At 39.7% G+C, this 14672-nt stretch overlaps 1 protein-coding gene across 1 annotated transcript in view; it reads right to left on the bottom strand.

Moving 5' to 3' along the window:
* The window catches only part of peli2 (pellino E3 ubiquitin protein ligase family member 2), a 32580-nt gene extending 18240 nt beyond the window's left edge, over positions 1-14340 (bottom strand). The window contains exons 1-2 of the mRNA XM_063007102.1: positions 14116-14340; positions 2532-2661 (exon numbers count right to left, since the gene is read on the bottom strand). Of these exons, the coding sequence (XP_062863172.1) occupies positions 2532-2661; positions 14116-14237 (252 nt within the window). The 5' untranslated portion in view covers positions 14238-14340. The remainder of the gene's footprint in view (positions 1-2531; positions 2662-14115) is intronic.
* Between the last annotated feature and the right edge of the window lie 332 nt (positions 14341-14672).

The raw sequence follows: 14672 nt of genomic DNA, 5'->3' as shown, positions 1-14672 counted from the left end.
CACAGTCAATCACCCTCACTCTGGAGCTCCATGCAAGATCTCACCTGGTGGGGTAAGAATGATTCTGAGAAAGGTGAGGTCAGTCCAGAATTACACGGGAGGAGCTTGTCAATGATCTCAAGGGAGCTGGGAGCAGAGAAATGCTGGATATGACCCCAAGAACACCATCCCCACTGGGCATTTCTTTGCCTCCAAACACGGCAAGTGGAGTTGATGCCAAAGAGCTCAATTTTGGTCTCATCTGACCATATCACATTCTCCCAAGCTTTCTCTGAATCATTCAGGTGTTCATTGGCAAACTTCAGACGGGCCTGTACATGAGCCTTCTTGAGCAAAGGGACTTTGCGGGCACTGCAGGATCTCAATCCATTACGGTGAAGTGTGTTACTAATGGTTTTCTTGGTGACTGTGCTCCCAGCTCCCTTGAGATCATTGACAAGCTCCTCCCGTGTAATACTGGACTGACCTCACCTTTCTCAGAATCATTCTTACCCCACCAGGTGAGATCTTGCATGGAGCTCCAGAGTGAGGGTGATTGACTGTGATCTTGTATTTCTTCCATTTTCGAATGATCGCACCAACAGTGGTCTCTTTCTCACCAAGCTTCTTGCTGATGGTCTTGTAGCCCATTCCAGTCTTGTGCAGGTCTACAATCTTGTCCCTGACGTCCTTTGATAGCTCTTTGGTCTTGCCCATGGTGGTCAAGAGATTTGAATGGAAGAAACTGATTCTGTGACAGGAGTCTTTTATACAGGGACAGGACTATTTTGTGTGCCTTTTGTGCACATAACCGGTCTGTGAGGGTCAGAATTCTTGCTGGTTGGTAGGGGATCAAATACTTATTTCCCTTAATTAAATACAAATTAATTTATAACTTTTATTTAATGTTTTTTTTCTGGATTTTTTGTTGATATTCTGTGTCTCTCTGTTAAAATAAACCTTCCATAAAAATTATAGACTGTTCAAGTCTTTGTAAGGGGGTAAACTTACAAAATCAGCAGGGGATCAAATACTTATTTCCCCCACTGTATGTATTTACCTTGGTCATTTCTCTACTCTGGTCTTTTAAAAGGGAACTAAAACTTTTTAAATGACTGTGTTTACATTCACACTAATAACTAAATTATCATCAGATTTGGGTGGTTATCTGATTACTCAAGTGCTTATGTAAACAGTAATACTTTTATTTGGCATAATGTAGGGTCTCTGTCATTCAGTTGTTCTGTTTCCACTGACTGCTTCATTGTGATTAATGATGCACTGGACTTGTGGCATCCTGAAACACTGTACAGGAACGCACATTAGACAGTGTGCCAATCTATAGATTCATGTTAAGCATTGAATTCACATACACATCTGTAAAGGAGCACTTTTTGCCATTTATACATGTTTTACTGGGACGTCCCTGCTTGATTCAGTAAGACAATGCCAAGTCGCATTCTGCATGTGCTACAGCAGTGTGGCTTTGTCATGAGTGAGTGCTGGTGTTAAACTGGTCTGCCTGCAGTCCAGACCTCTTTCTCATTAAAAATGAGTAGCACATTATAAAGCAAAAATATACGACAACAGAGACCCTGGACTGTTGAGCAGATAACGTTTTATATAAAGCAAGTATGGAACAGAAATCACAACAATTGCTGCATTTAGTTCCCAATCACAAAACATCAATAAAAGAAACAGGAATGTAGCCTGTTAATCCTGCCCTTGCCCCGAATGTAATTTACATTTACATTTTTGGCATTTAGCAGACATTTTTATCCAAAGCGACTTACAGTACTGTGACAGTATATTATCTAAGCAATTGAGGGTTAAGGGCCTTGCTCAAGGGCCCAACAGTGGCAACCTGGTAGTGGTGGGGCTTGAACCAGCGACCTTTAAATTACTAGTCCAGTACCTTAACCGCTAGGCTACAACTGCCAAATAAATTTGTTAAATAATTGCTATCTGTTTTATTTACATATCTTTTACTGTCCCAACGTTTGGAATTGGGTTTGTACATGTAAATGTACATATTTATTTATCACTAAGAAGGAACTTCTTGGATAAATACTTTGGTCTTTTGTTAACTGAAGGACCACAACAGCAAGTCAGACAGAAGCTCTTTATAAAACAGACAAAACGGAGGGCAGAGGGGAATCTATGTCCCCGAATACATATTTGTAACACAGGCCAACAATTCATGAAAAGTTCAGCTGGGATTAAACAGCTGCAGTCAATGTTTTACTTCTCCTTTATTAACATTTGCATGCCATACAAAGCCCTTAAGCAAATCTGACAGAAGCTGGATTCCAATGTGACACACCCACCACTGAAAGAGACGAGGGAAAGCCAACAAGACCTCCTGACAAGCAGCAAAACAGCTGGCTTTCAACAGCTTGTTAGCAATGTTCCAGATATTTCGCAGCTGGGAATGCTAACCTCGGTTTCTGTGGTACTTAGGAGTAATCATTATAGCATTAAGTCAATCTACTTACTCTGCTTTTGCTGGCCATGAGTAAAACCTTCAGAAAAAGGGTTGCCTTGTGGCTTACCTTGCTAGCCTGTGGGTTGTTGAGAAAGTGTACAGTGCTGGGTTTGACGCCGTTGGCCTTGGCTCGCTTGTAGAGGGCAAAACGACTCCGTCTTCTTCCTCGGTCTCCATTGGGGAGAGATCCGTTGTAGCTGTGTATGATTAAGAGAAGAAATTGAGTTTCCATACCCTTAAGACTTGCCCATACTAAACATGTTATGCACAATGTCTTTATTAGATGCAAAATGTCCTTCAAATGTTCTGTCAACAGCATTTACCACAAATGCTGGGACTGATTATTAATCCATGATAAAAATGTTATGAAATACTTTATTGGTAGCGGAAAGAACTTGATCTGGGAAAGTACTAACATCCCTCTAGCATTATAATAAACTATGAGAAACTTCCTGTTTTTTTGTAACTTTAACCCAGTTCATGTTTTCATACTGAAAAGGAGTTTAAAGCCTTTAAATCAGCAATTTAAATAGTTACGGGTGAGACTTTTCAGAGAACACAAAGGTATGAACTTACTGCCCAACTGCTATGTGCATTTTTATTCTGCACCCTGTGAAGCACTGAAAAGTGAAAAAGTAGTAGCATCATAACTTTTTTAATCAAGTAGCAACTATTTATTATACAAATAGCAGAACAACGTTGATACATGGTTTTATTTTCCTTAGTGTGCACATTTTCAATCCTTCATTGTACAGGAATGTATGTATTGTGTCCTTCAATGTATTTATGTATCAATGTTGGAATGTGTCTAGTGTGCATAGAACTCAGTGTTTTCAAACTGATTTGGTGTAAAGTACCCTTATTTATTACCACTACACCCAATGTGGAACAAACCCTGGATAGCTTGGCAACCCAACACAATCCATTCATGCAGTAGACAATCTACCTTTTTGTAAGGCTGGGGGCTCGTCCGGGATCCCCACACATTAGGTGAGCGTACATTTTTGTTCATTATACAGTGGGGCAAAAAGTATTTAGTCAGCCACTGATTGTGCAAGTTCTCCTACTTAGAAAGATGAGAGAGGTCTGTAATTTTCATCATAGGTACACTTCAACAATGAGATACAAAATGAGAAAAAAAAATCCAGGAAATCACATTGTAGGATTTTTAAAGAATTTATTTGTAAATTATGGTGGAAAATAAGTATTTGGTCACCCACAAACAAGATTTCTGGCTCTCACAGACCTGTAACTTCTTCTTTAAGAAGCTCTTCTGTCCTCCACTTGTTACCTGTATTAATGGCACCTGTTTGACCTCGTTATCTGTATAAAAGACACCTGTCCACAGCCTCAAACAGTCAGACTCAAAACTCAACCATGGCCAAGACCAAAGAGCTGTCGAAGGACACCAGGAAGAAAATTGTAGACCTGCACCAGGCTGGGAAGAGTGAATCTACAATAGGCAAGCAGGTTGGTGTGAATAAATCAACTGTGGGAGCAATTGTAAGAAAATGGAAGACATACAAGACCATTGATAATCTCCCTCGATCTGGGGCCCCACGCAAGATCTCATCCCGTGGGGTCAAAATGATCATGAGAACGATGAGCAAAAATCCCAGAACTACACGGGGGGACATGATGAATGACCTGCAGGACCCGGGACCTGGGACCAAAGTAACAAAGGCTACCATCAGTAACACACTACGCCGAGAGGGACTCAAATCCTGCAGTGCCAGGCGTGTCCCCCTGCTTAAGCCAGTACATGTCCAGGCCCATCTGAAGTTTGCCAGAGAGCATATGGATGATCCAGAAGAGGATTGGGAGAATATCATGTGGTCAGATGAAACCAAAATGGAACTTTTTGGTAAAAACTCAACTCGTCGGAAATCCTACAATGTGATTTCCTGGATTTTTTTTCTCATTTTGTCTCTCATAGTTGAAGTGTACCTATGATGAAAATTACACACCTCTTTCATCTTTCTAAGTAGGAGAACTTGCACAATCAGTGGCTGACTAAATACTTTTTGTCCCCACTGTACCTTCAAGTCTGACCTTTCACCAAGAATCCATCAGAACAGGGCAAATCTGAATATAAATACAGAGTAAACCAGTAGTGCCACAAAAACTCCCCAGTGAAGTAAAAGATCAAACCCAGTTCCCAGGACTCATGTTGCTGTGCATTGTCATTCTAGCAGCCAGCCACTAAAAAGTAAATAAAGTCAAGAATAGTTCTGAAGTATCTTGTCCAACAATGCACAGACAGTTGACTTGTCATTGAGAACACGGCAATAACCAAGTCTCTGTTAACGTGCAGGATCAGACAGCATAGTGAGAACCTCTACCTATTGTTACTATACTTCCACTTCATGCTTCCACGCTTTATAGATGCATAAGCTTTGAGCTGTGAGCTTTTCCCCTTTTCTGACCTATATGACAAATCTTTTACATGGTCATGGGACAAAGTCTTAAAGCATGCCAGTATTACTCAAGACTTAATCTGCTAATAACTTGCTTACAAAAAGCTGACATGTTATTCTCAGAATGTAAGAACTGATTCACCTGTTTTTATATCAGTACATTATCGAAAATGAAAAATAGGATCCAGCTCCAGACTTTAAAAGTTTGTTTTGGGTGGTTCTCCAAAGCAATTCTGATGAAGAATGTAAACCAGGCTTTTTCTTAGTTTGGTTTGTTGTGACAGGTGTGAACAGTCCAGCGCACACTCTAGCATGCACCAAATAACTGAACTGTGGTCTGGGGGAAAAATCAAGTAACTCCACCATTGTTTGATTGTTAGCACTACAATGATTTTTAGACTAACTTTAGGCATTGCAGGTGGCTTAGTAGTGAAGGTTTAGTGGAGGTAAGTACGATTCAGGTTTAGTGATCGGTTCAGGTTTAGTAAAGGTAAGTACTGTAAATAGGACATTTCAATCTCTGTTGCTGGAACCAACCATTAGCCATGAGAGTTGTTGAATGTAAAGCGTGTACTTAGCCACCTACATTACAGAGCACTTTTATTAAGTCCAATAAATACAGAGACACAAATGTGAACACTATATTTTCACTATGAAAATAAAGAACAGGAGCTAAATGTACCATTGCACTGAGAAAATAAACATTTAAAAGATTTTAAATACATGATGCCTTCAAAAAATAATGGTTGCTTAGGCAATGAATATCATCTGATATCCAATCAGAAAACTATCATTGACCAATTAAGGCATGCTGGAAGGATGCTGCAATTTTACAACGCCAAACAAACACTATAATAATCCCAGCAGCAATCTTAAACAAGCCCAGTAATGTTTGGGGTCTGATTACAGCTTCCTGGAGGATGCCAGTACCTTGATTAGCATTAAACACCATAATCAACATACAAGGGTGGTGTAGCTGGTAAATCAGGTGCTGCAAACAACATGTTTCCTAAAGACCAAGGTGGACTGGCCACTCCTAAATCCTATAATGTGGACTGCCCACTGGCATCCTGTCTACGGTGTATTACTGCTTTTTTTTTTTTACCAGTTTTTCCAGGTGGCACCAGACAAACTTCGACACAGACCAAGATAATTTGGGTAGGATAAATAAATGAATGATGATGATGAATCAACAAGTTGCAGTGTGTACCTAAATGGGACGGGGAGCAGCACTGGTCTTTTAGAGAGGAAACAGGGCAATACATTTACAGGGCAATAAATATGTGTGGCAAAGAACCGTCTTGTGTTTCATTAGCAGTCTAATAGACGGTTGCTCTTTTTGAACATGCTTCACCTTTGAATTAAACACCATCGGGTCACTGGTTCACCTATGCACCTAAAGGCTAATAAGGATAGCAAGAAAGAAGCCAGCAGTCACTCAGAGTGAGTCGACTTTAAAACAACACTGCTAACACCAAAAGATACTGAGATCCAAACATGTACCCAAAACGGAAGTGGCTGACCGGAGGTCTTACACAACAACTCTAGTAAATGGCAGTGCTCAAAGATTTAGACATTTTCCTGTTTGCTATTCATTGGTGCTGTATGGCTTTCAGTGTCCCCGGTTTAATCGCAAAGCCATGCATTTTAGCAACCAATGGCTCAATGGCTAGGGTTAGTTTAGGCACATTCATGTCTGTGTCAACAGCACTGCTTAGAATTCAAACCCTGGATTTAAAAAGTAGTATTATTGATCTAATGAAATAAATAAAACATGATTAAGATTCATGAGCCTAAAGCCACACTTTCTTACCAGTATGCCAGTTCTTACCAAACGCTGATGGCAGTCCTTGAGAAAAACAGTCGAGAATTAATTCAACAGAGGTAAGAATTAATTCTACATATGACTCGCCCATTAATACCTCACAATGTCCAGCAGCTGTTAGTGCAAAAGCTGTCTCAGGTAGAGGGGCGTGGCAGCAGGAATACAGGTCACTGGTGACACCCTTTAGACTAAACATGTGCAAGCCTTGAGATACTTTGCAAGTCAACAAGAGAAGACGGAGCCTGAGCAATGTATGTAAAGGAAATCTTTGTGGAATTGTTTGCCCACTTAACTATCCATATATAATCACTTCTCCCTGAACCTTAACCAGACAGACTGCTAGAGTTTTCCTCCAATCATCTGTGGAAATGGTTAAAATCACCTGTCATCCAGTCAGGACCAGAACTAGAACCCTAGTCTTACATGTTCCAACAGCTCGCAAAGAAACAAACAAGCCACACTGAAAGAGGGGATATCATATGTTTTGTTAAAATAATCCCAAATGATTATTCAAGATGATCCAAACGCTGAGATTTCCCGTCTGCCATAAATCTAAACATCAAGAACATTCTTAAGATTAGACACAGATGCACCAGAGACCAGTTTTGCTGGGGAATAGGCATTTGTGCACACATGAATAAACCTACACAAGGTTAAGAACATGAAAGGAACATAAAATCCATGTTGACATCCACACTAAAACAGATTTGGGCAATTATTTATATAAAAAAAAAACACCTTAAATAAAGGGGACATGAAACACCCTAATTTTGACAGGTTTTGTACAGTGGAAGTGCGTTAGGATTTATTTAGGAGAAAAAAATGCTTATGCTTACGTCCTTGTTTGCCGCCATTTTGCAGTTGCAACAAGAAGTTGCAGTAAGTGCTAGCTGCTTCATGGCAGTAGATGAAACTGAACGGTGTTTTGAGGAAATTCGAAAGAAACACAATGGCTCATGCATTCGAGCCAGTGACGAGGAGAGTAACTGTACAAATTCAAGTTTGTGAGAATTAGAAAGTGGTCACAGATTGGACACATGTCGGAGGAACATGTGGTCATATAAACCATACACAAATGTGATTTAATATACAGGTCCTTCTCAAAAAATTAGCATATTGTGATAAAGTTCATTATTTTCCATAATGTAATGATAAAAATTAAACTTTCATATATTTTAGATTCATTGCACACCAACTGAAATATTTCAGGTCTTTTATTGTTTTAATACTGATGATTTTGGCATACAGCTCATGAAAACCCAAAATTCCTATCTCAAAAAATTAGCATATTTCATCCGACCAATAAAAGAAAAGTGTTTTTAATACAAAAAAAGTCAACCTTCAAATAATTATGTTCAGTTATGCACTCAATACTTGGTCGGGAATCCTTTTGCAGAAATGACTGCTTCAATGCGGCGTGGCATGGAGGCAATCAGCCTGTGGCACTGCTGAGGTGTTATGGAGGCCCAGGATGCTTCGATAGCGGCCTTAAGCTCATCCAGAGTGTTGGGTCTTGTGTCTCTCAACTTTCTCTTCACAATATCCCACAGATTCTCTATGGGGTTCAGGTCAGGAGAGTTGGCAGGCCAATTGAGCACAGTAATACCATGGTCAGTAAACCATTCACCAGTGGTTTTGGCACTGTGAGCAGGTGCCAGGTCGTGCTGAAAAATGAAATCTTCATCTCCATAAAGCTTTTCAGCAGATGGAAGCATGAAGTGCTCCAAAATCTCCTGATAGCTAGCTGCCTTGACCCTGCCCTTGATAAAACACAGTGGACCAACACCAGCAGCTGACATGGCACCCCAGACCATCACTGACTGTGGGTACTTGACACTGGACTTCAGGCATTTTGGCATTTCCTTCTCCCCAGTCTTCCTCCAGACTCTGGCACCTTGATTTCCGAAAACAGTACTTTGGACCACTGAGCAACAGTCCAGTGCTGCTTCTCTGTAGCCCAGGTCAGGCGCTTCTGCCGCTGTTTCTGGTTCAAAAGTGGCTTGACCTGGGGAATGCGGCACCTGTAGCCCATTTCCTGCACACGCCTGTGCACGGTGGCTCTGGATGTTTCTACTCCAGACTCAGTCCACTGCTTCCGCAGGTCCCCCAAGGTCTGGAATCGGCCCTTCTCCACAATCTTCCTCAGGGTCCGGTCACCTCTTCTCGTTGTGCAGCGTTTTCTGCCACACTTTTTCCTTCCCACAGACTTCCCACTGAGGTGCCTTGATACAGCACTCTGGGAACAGCCTATTCGTTCAGAAATTTCTTTCTGTGTCTTACCCTCTTGCTTGAGGGTGTCAATGATGGCCTTCTGGACAGCAGTCAGGTCGGCAGTCTTACCCATGATTGCAGTTTTGAGTAATGAACCAGGCTGGGAGTTTTTAAAAGCCTCAGGAATCTTTTGCAGGTGTTTAGAGTTAATTCGTTGATTCAGATGATTAGGTTAATAGCTCGTTTAGAGAACCTTTTCATGATATGCAAATTTTTTGAGATAGGAATTTTGGGTTTTCATGAGCTGTATGCCAAAATCATCAGTATTAAAACAATAAAAGACCTGAAATATTTCAGTTGGTGTGCAATGAATCTAAAATATATGAAAGTTTAATTTTTATCATTACATTATGGAAAATAATGAACTTTATCACAATATGCTAATTTTTTTAGAAGGACCTGTACATCATTTCAGTTCTGCAGGAAGAAACATCTTGTTGGTGGAAACGTCAAACAGGGCTAGCCAGACTAGTTCAAGCTGACAGAAAGGCTACTCAATAACCACTCTTTACAATCGTGGTAAGCAAAAAACATCTCTGAACACACTGTATTCTACTCCTGTCAGCCAAGAAAAGTAATCTGAGACTACACCGTGCCGCCTGCTAAGTCACAGATAAAAGATAAAAGAGCACAGCTTTTGCAGCAACGTGTAGATAGTGTGGTCTATGGACTCCTAGATAAATCAATAAATTCGAAATGATGTGGGTCAACAGTACAGGGTGTTGGTGGTAGTAGTGGTGGATTTGCTATCCGGAATGATTTACTGGCATACACTGGACCTATTAATACCAATCAGGCATCGTTTGAATACCACAGCCTATTAGTGTTGTTGCTGACCAGGACCTTTATGGCTTTTCTTATTATGATAATGCACCAGTTCCCAATACACAAGGAATCTTAATCAGGTTCCATAAACATGACAATGAGTTTAGTGTGGGTCAAAGAGTCCAATCAGTATCCTTTCTCAGCACCAACTGTTTCAATGTCCTCAAAATTGATTTGGCACAGTTTTTACGCCAAAGATGACCTTCATGATGCAACCCTCCTTGTTTTTTTATCTGGGCTTGGGACAGGGACCGAGAGTGCACCTTCCAATGGCTAGGCTGTTCGGCCACCCCCCAGGACAGAACCAATCATGTCAGTGTAGATGCCTGACCACCCAATTGCACTGTTCAAATTATGGATCTCAACAGTAGTAGGTTAGCATCTTTTACCACTGCGCCAACCGAGTGCCGAATTAATGCGTAAATGAAAGGTTTTTATAGTGTAATTAATTAATTAATTTCAATAACTGCACAGAAAAATGAAAGAAGTTCAGCTGTGGCCCAAATTACATAAATTAGTGGAGCACTTTACCATTTAGTGAACTAGTGTGTGATTTGCAACACTGCTTCCATGTCTATGTTTGATAAATATGCAAACATTGAGGAGAAGAGGATTGGTTTCTAATACAGGCTAGTCTACAGGCTTCTCTGTCATATGCTGTAAACGTCTTAAATGTTGAATAAAGAGACGCAAACCTTCTACAATACTACTGGAATAACCTGGAATACTGGAATACCTTATCAAGCACAACCTCACTAAGCCTTTGGCGTAACCTGCTTGCAGAGAGTCGGCTCAATAAACAACAAACTTGGATCACAAATGGGTGGCACTGGCAACAAAATGCACAAACATTTAGTGAAACCAAAATTAAATATCTAAAGAGGTTACGACTGTATTCAACACTAACACGTCTAAAATACCCATTTATCTCTTTTATCTTAAATTAAAAGCCATTAAGTTCCGTTTGCAAATACACGAGAAAAACCTCATCAGCCATTCTCAGATGACTGAGGTTAAAGGTGGCTGTTTGTGTGGCCATTTCGAAAACAAGCAATAGGACACTGCAGTCGCTAAGAATGAGTCAGAGAGATCCCTTTTCCTCTGTTCCACCCACAGAGATCAGTCAGACAGGATACAAAAAGGTCTACTAGAGGTGTTTTCTTTAACAGGCCAGTAGGGTCACACAAGAAGCCATCAATAAAGCTAGTCAGACCAGTGAGAACAATGAACAGACACAGCAGGACACTGAAGAGACCGGGTTCCTGTGCCCTGATCAATAATACAGTCATTCAGCCCCAGCCTCTTTTTCATGTGCCTGAGTGTGCCAGGGCTTGAGCCTGGCACTGCTAGTAAGTAGAGGGAAGCTTTGCATGAGAGTGAATGCCTGGTACTGATTTGAAGCTTGTGTCCTGAATCAGTTAAGAAAATGCAACACGTTCTTGTAAATACATTCCAGAGTCAATCACTAGCCAATGACATGGCTAATATGGCAACTGAAAAACAGACACAAGGATGAGGAATACCATTTAATGAAGTTTAGCTAAGCAAGTGTGTATCAAAAAGTGAAATATATAGGCAGAATTATAACATTTAGATTGCACGTACTGTATATACGTATTCACATATCATATCATGTGGTTTTGTTCAGCTGGATGGAAAAACAACCGTCTTTAGAGTGTAAAATACACCCTTGATTCATTTTACTGATAATGGTGTATTTTTACACCAGTCACGCTGTCCTTTCTTAAGCTTTTTTATACAAAGGCTCTATACCAAACCATATTCTACAGAAACAAATTAGAACAGTGTTTCCAACACATCTAAAATAAACATGAGTAGTTGTGATTAAAGTGCACTTTTGATAAAGCTGGGTGGAGTTAGGATCTAGTATGTTTTACATACAAGGCAATACGCTTAAAGATATTTTGGATATGAATATGAAACATTTTGCATCTGAAAACGTTGGTACCATTTGTACCTAATGCATAAAACTAAGAGAAAAATATAGGCCATATTGGGGGAATAGTGTAAATGAATTAAACCACTAATCTGACCTACAATTTATTACAGCAGAATGAGGTTCAGAGCCAAAAATGCCTATACTTTTACCAAACCCACAGTTTTACTTCAGCTAGAGAGTTTCCAACACAACACATTTTACGAAAAAACTCATTAAACTAGCTAACAGAGATGGGCAATATGGCAAAAACTGTTTATACTTTATTTGATTAGGAGGGTCATAATACATTTTACATCCGATCATCTGTGAAAGTGAGTTATATAAAAAAACAGCATCTGTGATAGCCTCAATGCTCAGAAATAATCATGTTAATATTGCGCAATATTATCACCACAGGGCGCACTGCCATACTGTCCATTCCTACCACCCAAGTGTTACCTGCTCTTGGCTATTTCTAGCCTATGCCTAAAATTAGTCCCAGTAAGCCAACAAAACAACCACAAAACTGCAGAAGGGCTTTTTTTCCATTGCACTATAATTTAATGAGCTTCAGGACCTGTATTTCAAGTACAGTTTACAATGGTATATAAAAAACTCTCAGCCTGCAGCCGGGTCTCAGAGTTCCATCAAATAACTTTGATGTACAGTTGAACAGAGAAATAACAGGCAGACCACAGGAGAGGAAATAGGGGGAAAAATGTGGGTGGACTTCCGAATTCCTCTAAATCCCTGAATTGCCGTGGGAGTTCCTGAGTTAGTGTCGAGCAGGGTGAGTGGTAAAGAAATAATGTAATTGAGTAAACAACAGCAGCTGCTAAATCAGACACCTTGAAATTCTTCCAGGTCAGAGGGCTTGGTCAGTATACAAACACATTTGCTAGCCTTACATAACATTTGGTGTGTTGGCTTACTGTGATATGTATATCAAAAATGGTATTTAGTGTAACATTTGCTTTAACAATCAGAACAATATTTGCATTTTTGTAAAAAAACAAACATTGTTTAAATGCTTTAATTAGAGTTCTAAAATGATAGTAAAAAGTCTGAAATAAATGAATACAAAATGCAGTTTGTTCTGTGTAGGTACGAGCAATATGGCCTTTAAATATCATCCAAAAGATGTAAGAAATTTTTGCAATCATGATTAAAAGAAGGTTTTACGAAGCTTCCGCAGCCAATAGTAAAACCTTCATTTCCCCTCACAAGTAATGCACAAGTCATGTGGGGCTACATCACAATATTGTGACTAATCATGAGTCCTGTCCTATTTAAAAACATACACCAGTATTAATGTAAAAGATATTACATTGCCCCACCTTTAATTCAGTGTATTGAAATTTGATTGTAATTTAAATGTAATAACTAGTTATGTTAGTAGTTAGTAAAGAAACAACACGTGCATATTGACTATTGAAAAACCAAAATCAATTCCAATGTATTTCTATGCTTCAACACCAGCACTTAGATTACAGACAATGATTATTAGGTGATTTATTAGGGTGCATATAAACATACTTAATGTGATTTATTAATCACATAAAAGGTCTATCACTGGTTGGTGTCAGGTGATATGCCAAAATTCATGGTAAATTCAAAAAAGTAAATGTATTTTACCACTGAAAAATATCAATACAAGTTTATAATTTAAAAAAATTAAATACATATGTAAACCAAAATAGTCAACATGTACCATTCTGAGGATTTGAGTGTATCAAGATAAGATAATACAATCCTTTATTAGTCCCACAGTGGGGAAATGGCAAAGGATCACACCACCTGAACTAAACCAACTTTTAATGGTTTATGTTTGGAACACTGCACCACAAAAGCCACTTGGGAACTTCATTATAAAACATACCATAATAAAAGGCAGTTTTTGTTGGTTGTCCCACATAATTTTATGGACAATTTTAGACTTATCATTCTTAGATTTTTTAATACTTTTAAAATGTTCCCTTCATCACCAAACATACATGTTGATGGAAGACCTGACGTTTATCATTTCCAACAAGCTTGAAGGGAGATTGGCATATTCTCCTTGGGCTTAATCTGTGTCCTCTGTATCATAGACCCTTCTAGTAACATGTCATTATGTGGATTGTCTATTCTACATCACCCCTAGGTGTGGATGAGTGATTAATGTCCTGTGATAGCCTTAAGTCCCTCCGGTGTGTTCCCGCGTCGAAAGCACGTGTTTCAATTCTAGAGTAACGTGATCGGCTGGATTTCGACAGAAGGGGAGTTCTACAGTACAAATAAACACAGTTCCCATCACGAACTTAGAAATGATATCAGATCAAACAGACTGATTAACTTCGACTTACACCCAGATATAAATGAGAGAGGAACTCACCCCAGAACCACCAGTTCCCCGTACTTTACAGGCTCTTTGGTGAGCGAGCAGGTTTCCTCGTGTCCGGATGAAAACATGAGGCTGCTCACTTCAATAATCTGCTGCTGCTGTTCGGTCTGCATCGAGAGAGTGGCTCCAGTCCAGCGAAAAAAAGATCACAGGAAGAAATACTTCAAAGGACGCGGCTAGCGGCCATTTTTCGCTTCTATCCAGCTCAAGTTTCCTTATGGTTTAAAATAAGACTTAAGATAGTGTGTTTATAAAACATTTCGAGAAGTTAAAACGCGACTAACTTTTCGCTTTCCTGTCCTCTCAAGCTGCGAAGTGGAAAAACATTAAGCTACACAGCAGGGGGTGGAACATACCACTTACTCTCGCCTACTTTACACAGGGGGGGAAGGTTTTATAAAATGTAAAGAGCTATCTAAGTACACAATATTACTCTCACATACAGTACGTTATGTAGCATTACGATATGTTTATTGAACTGTGGGGAAATTATTTCCGTCACAAGACTTGCTGTTTATGAAAGAGCCTCAACCTTTATAACTCTTTCT

Source organism: Trichomycterus rosablanca, chromosome 13 (genome assembly GCF_030014385.1).
Source record: "Trichomycterus rosablanca isolate fTriRos1 chromosome 13, fTriRos1.hap1, whole genome shotgun sequence".
Taxonomy (NCBI): Eukaryota; Metazoa; Chordata; class Actinopteri; order Siluriformes; family Trichomycteridae; genus Trichomycterus; species Trichomycterus rosablanca.
The sequence above is the reverse complement of the archived record's forward strand: the minus strand, read 5'-3'. Positions and strand labels throughout refer to the sequence as shown.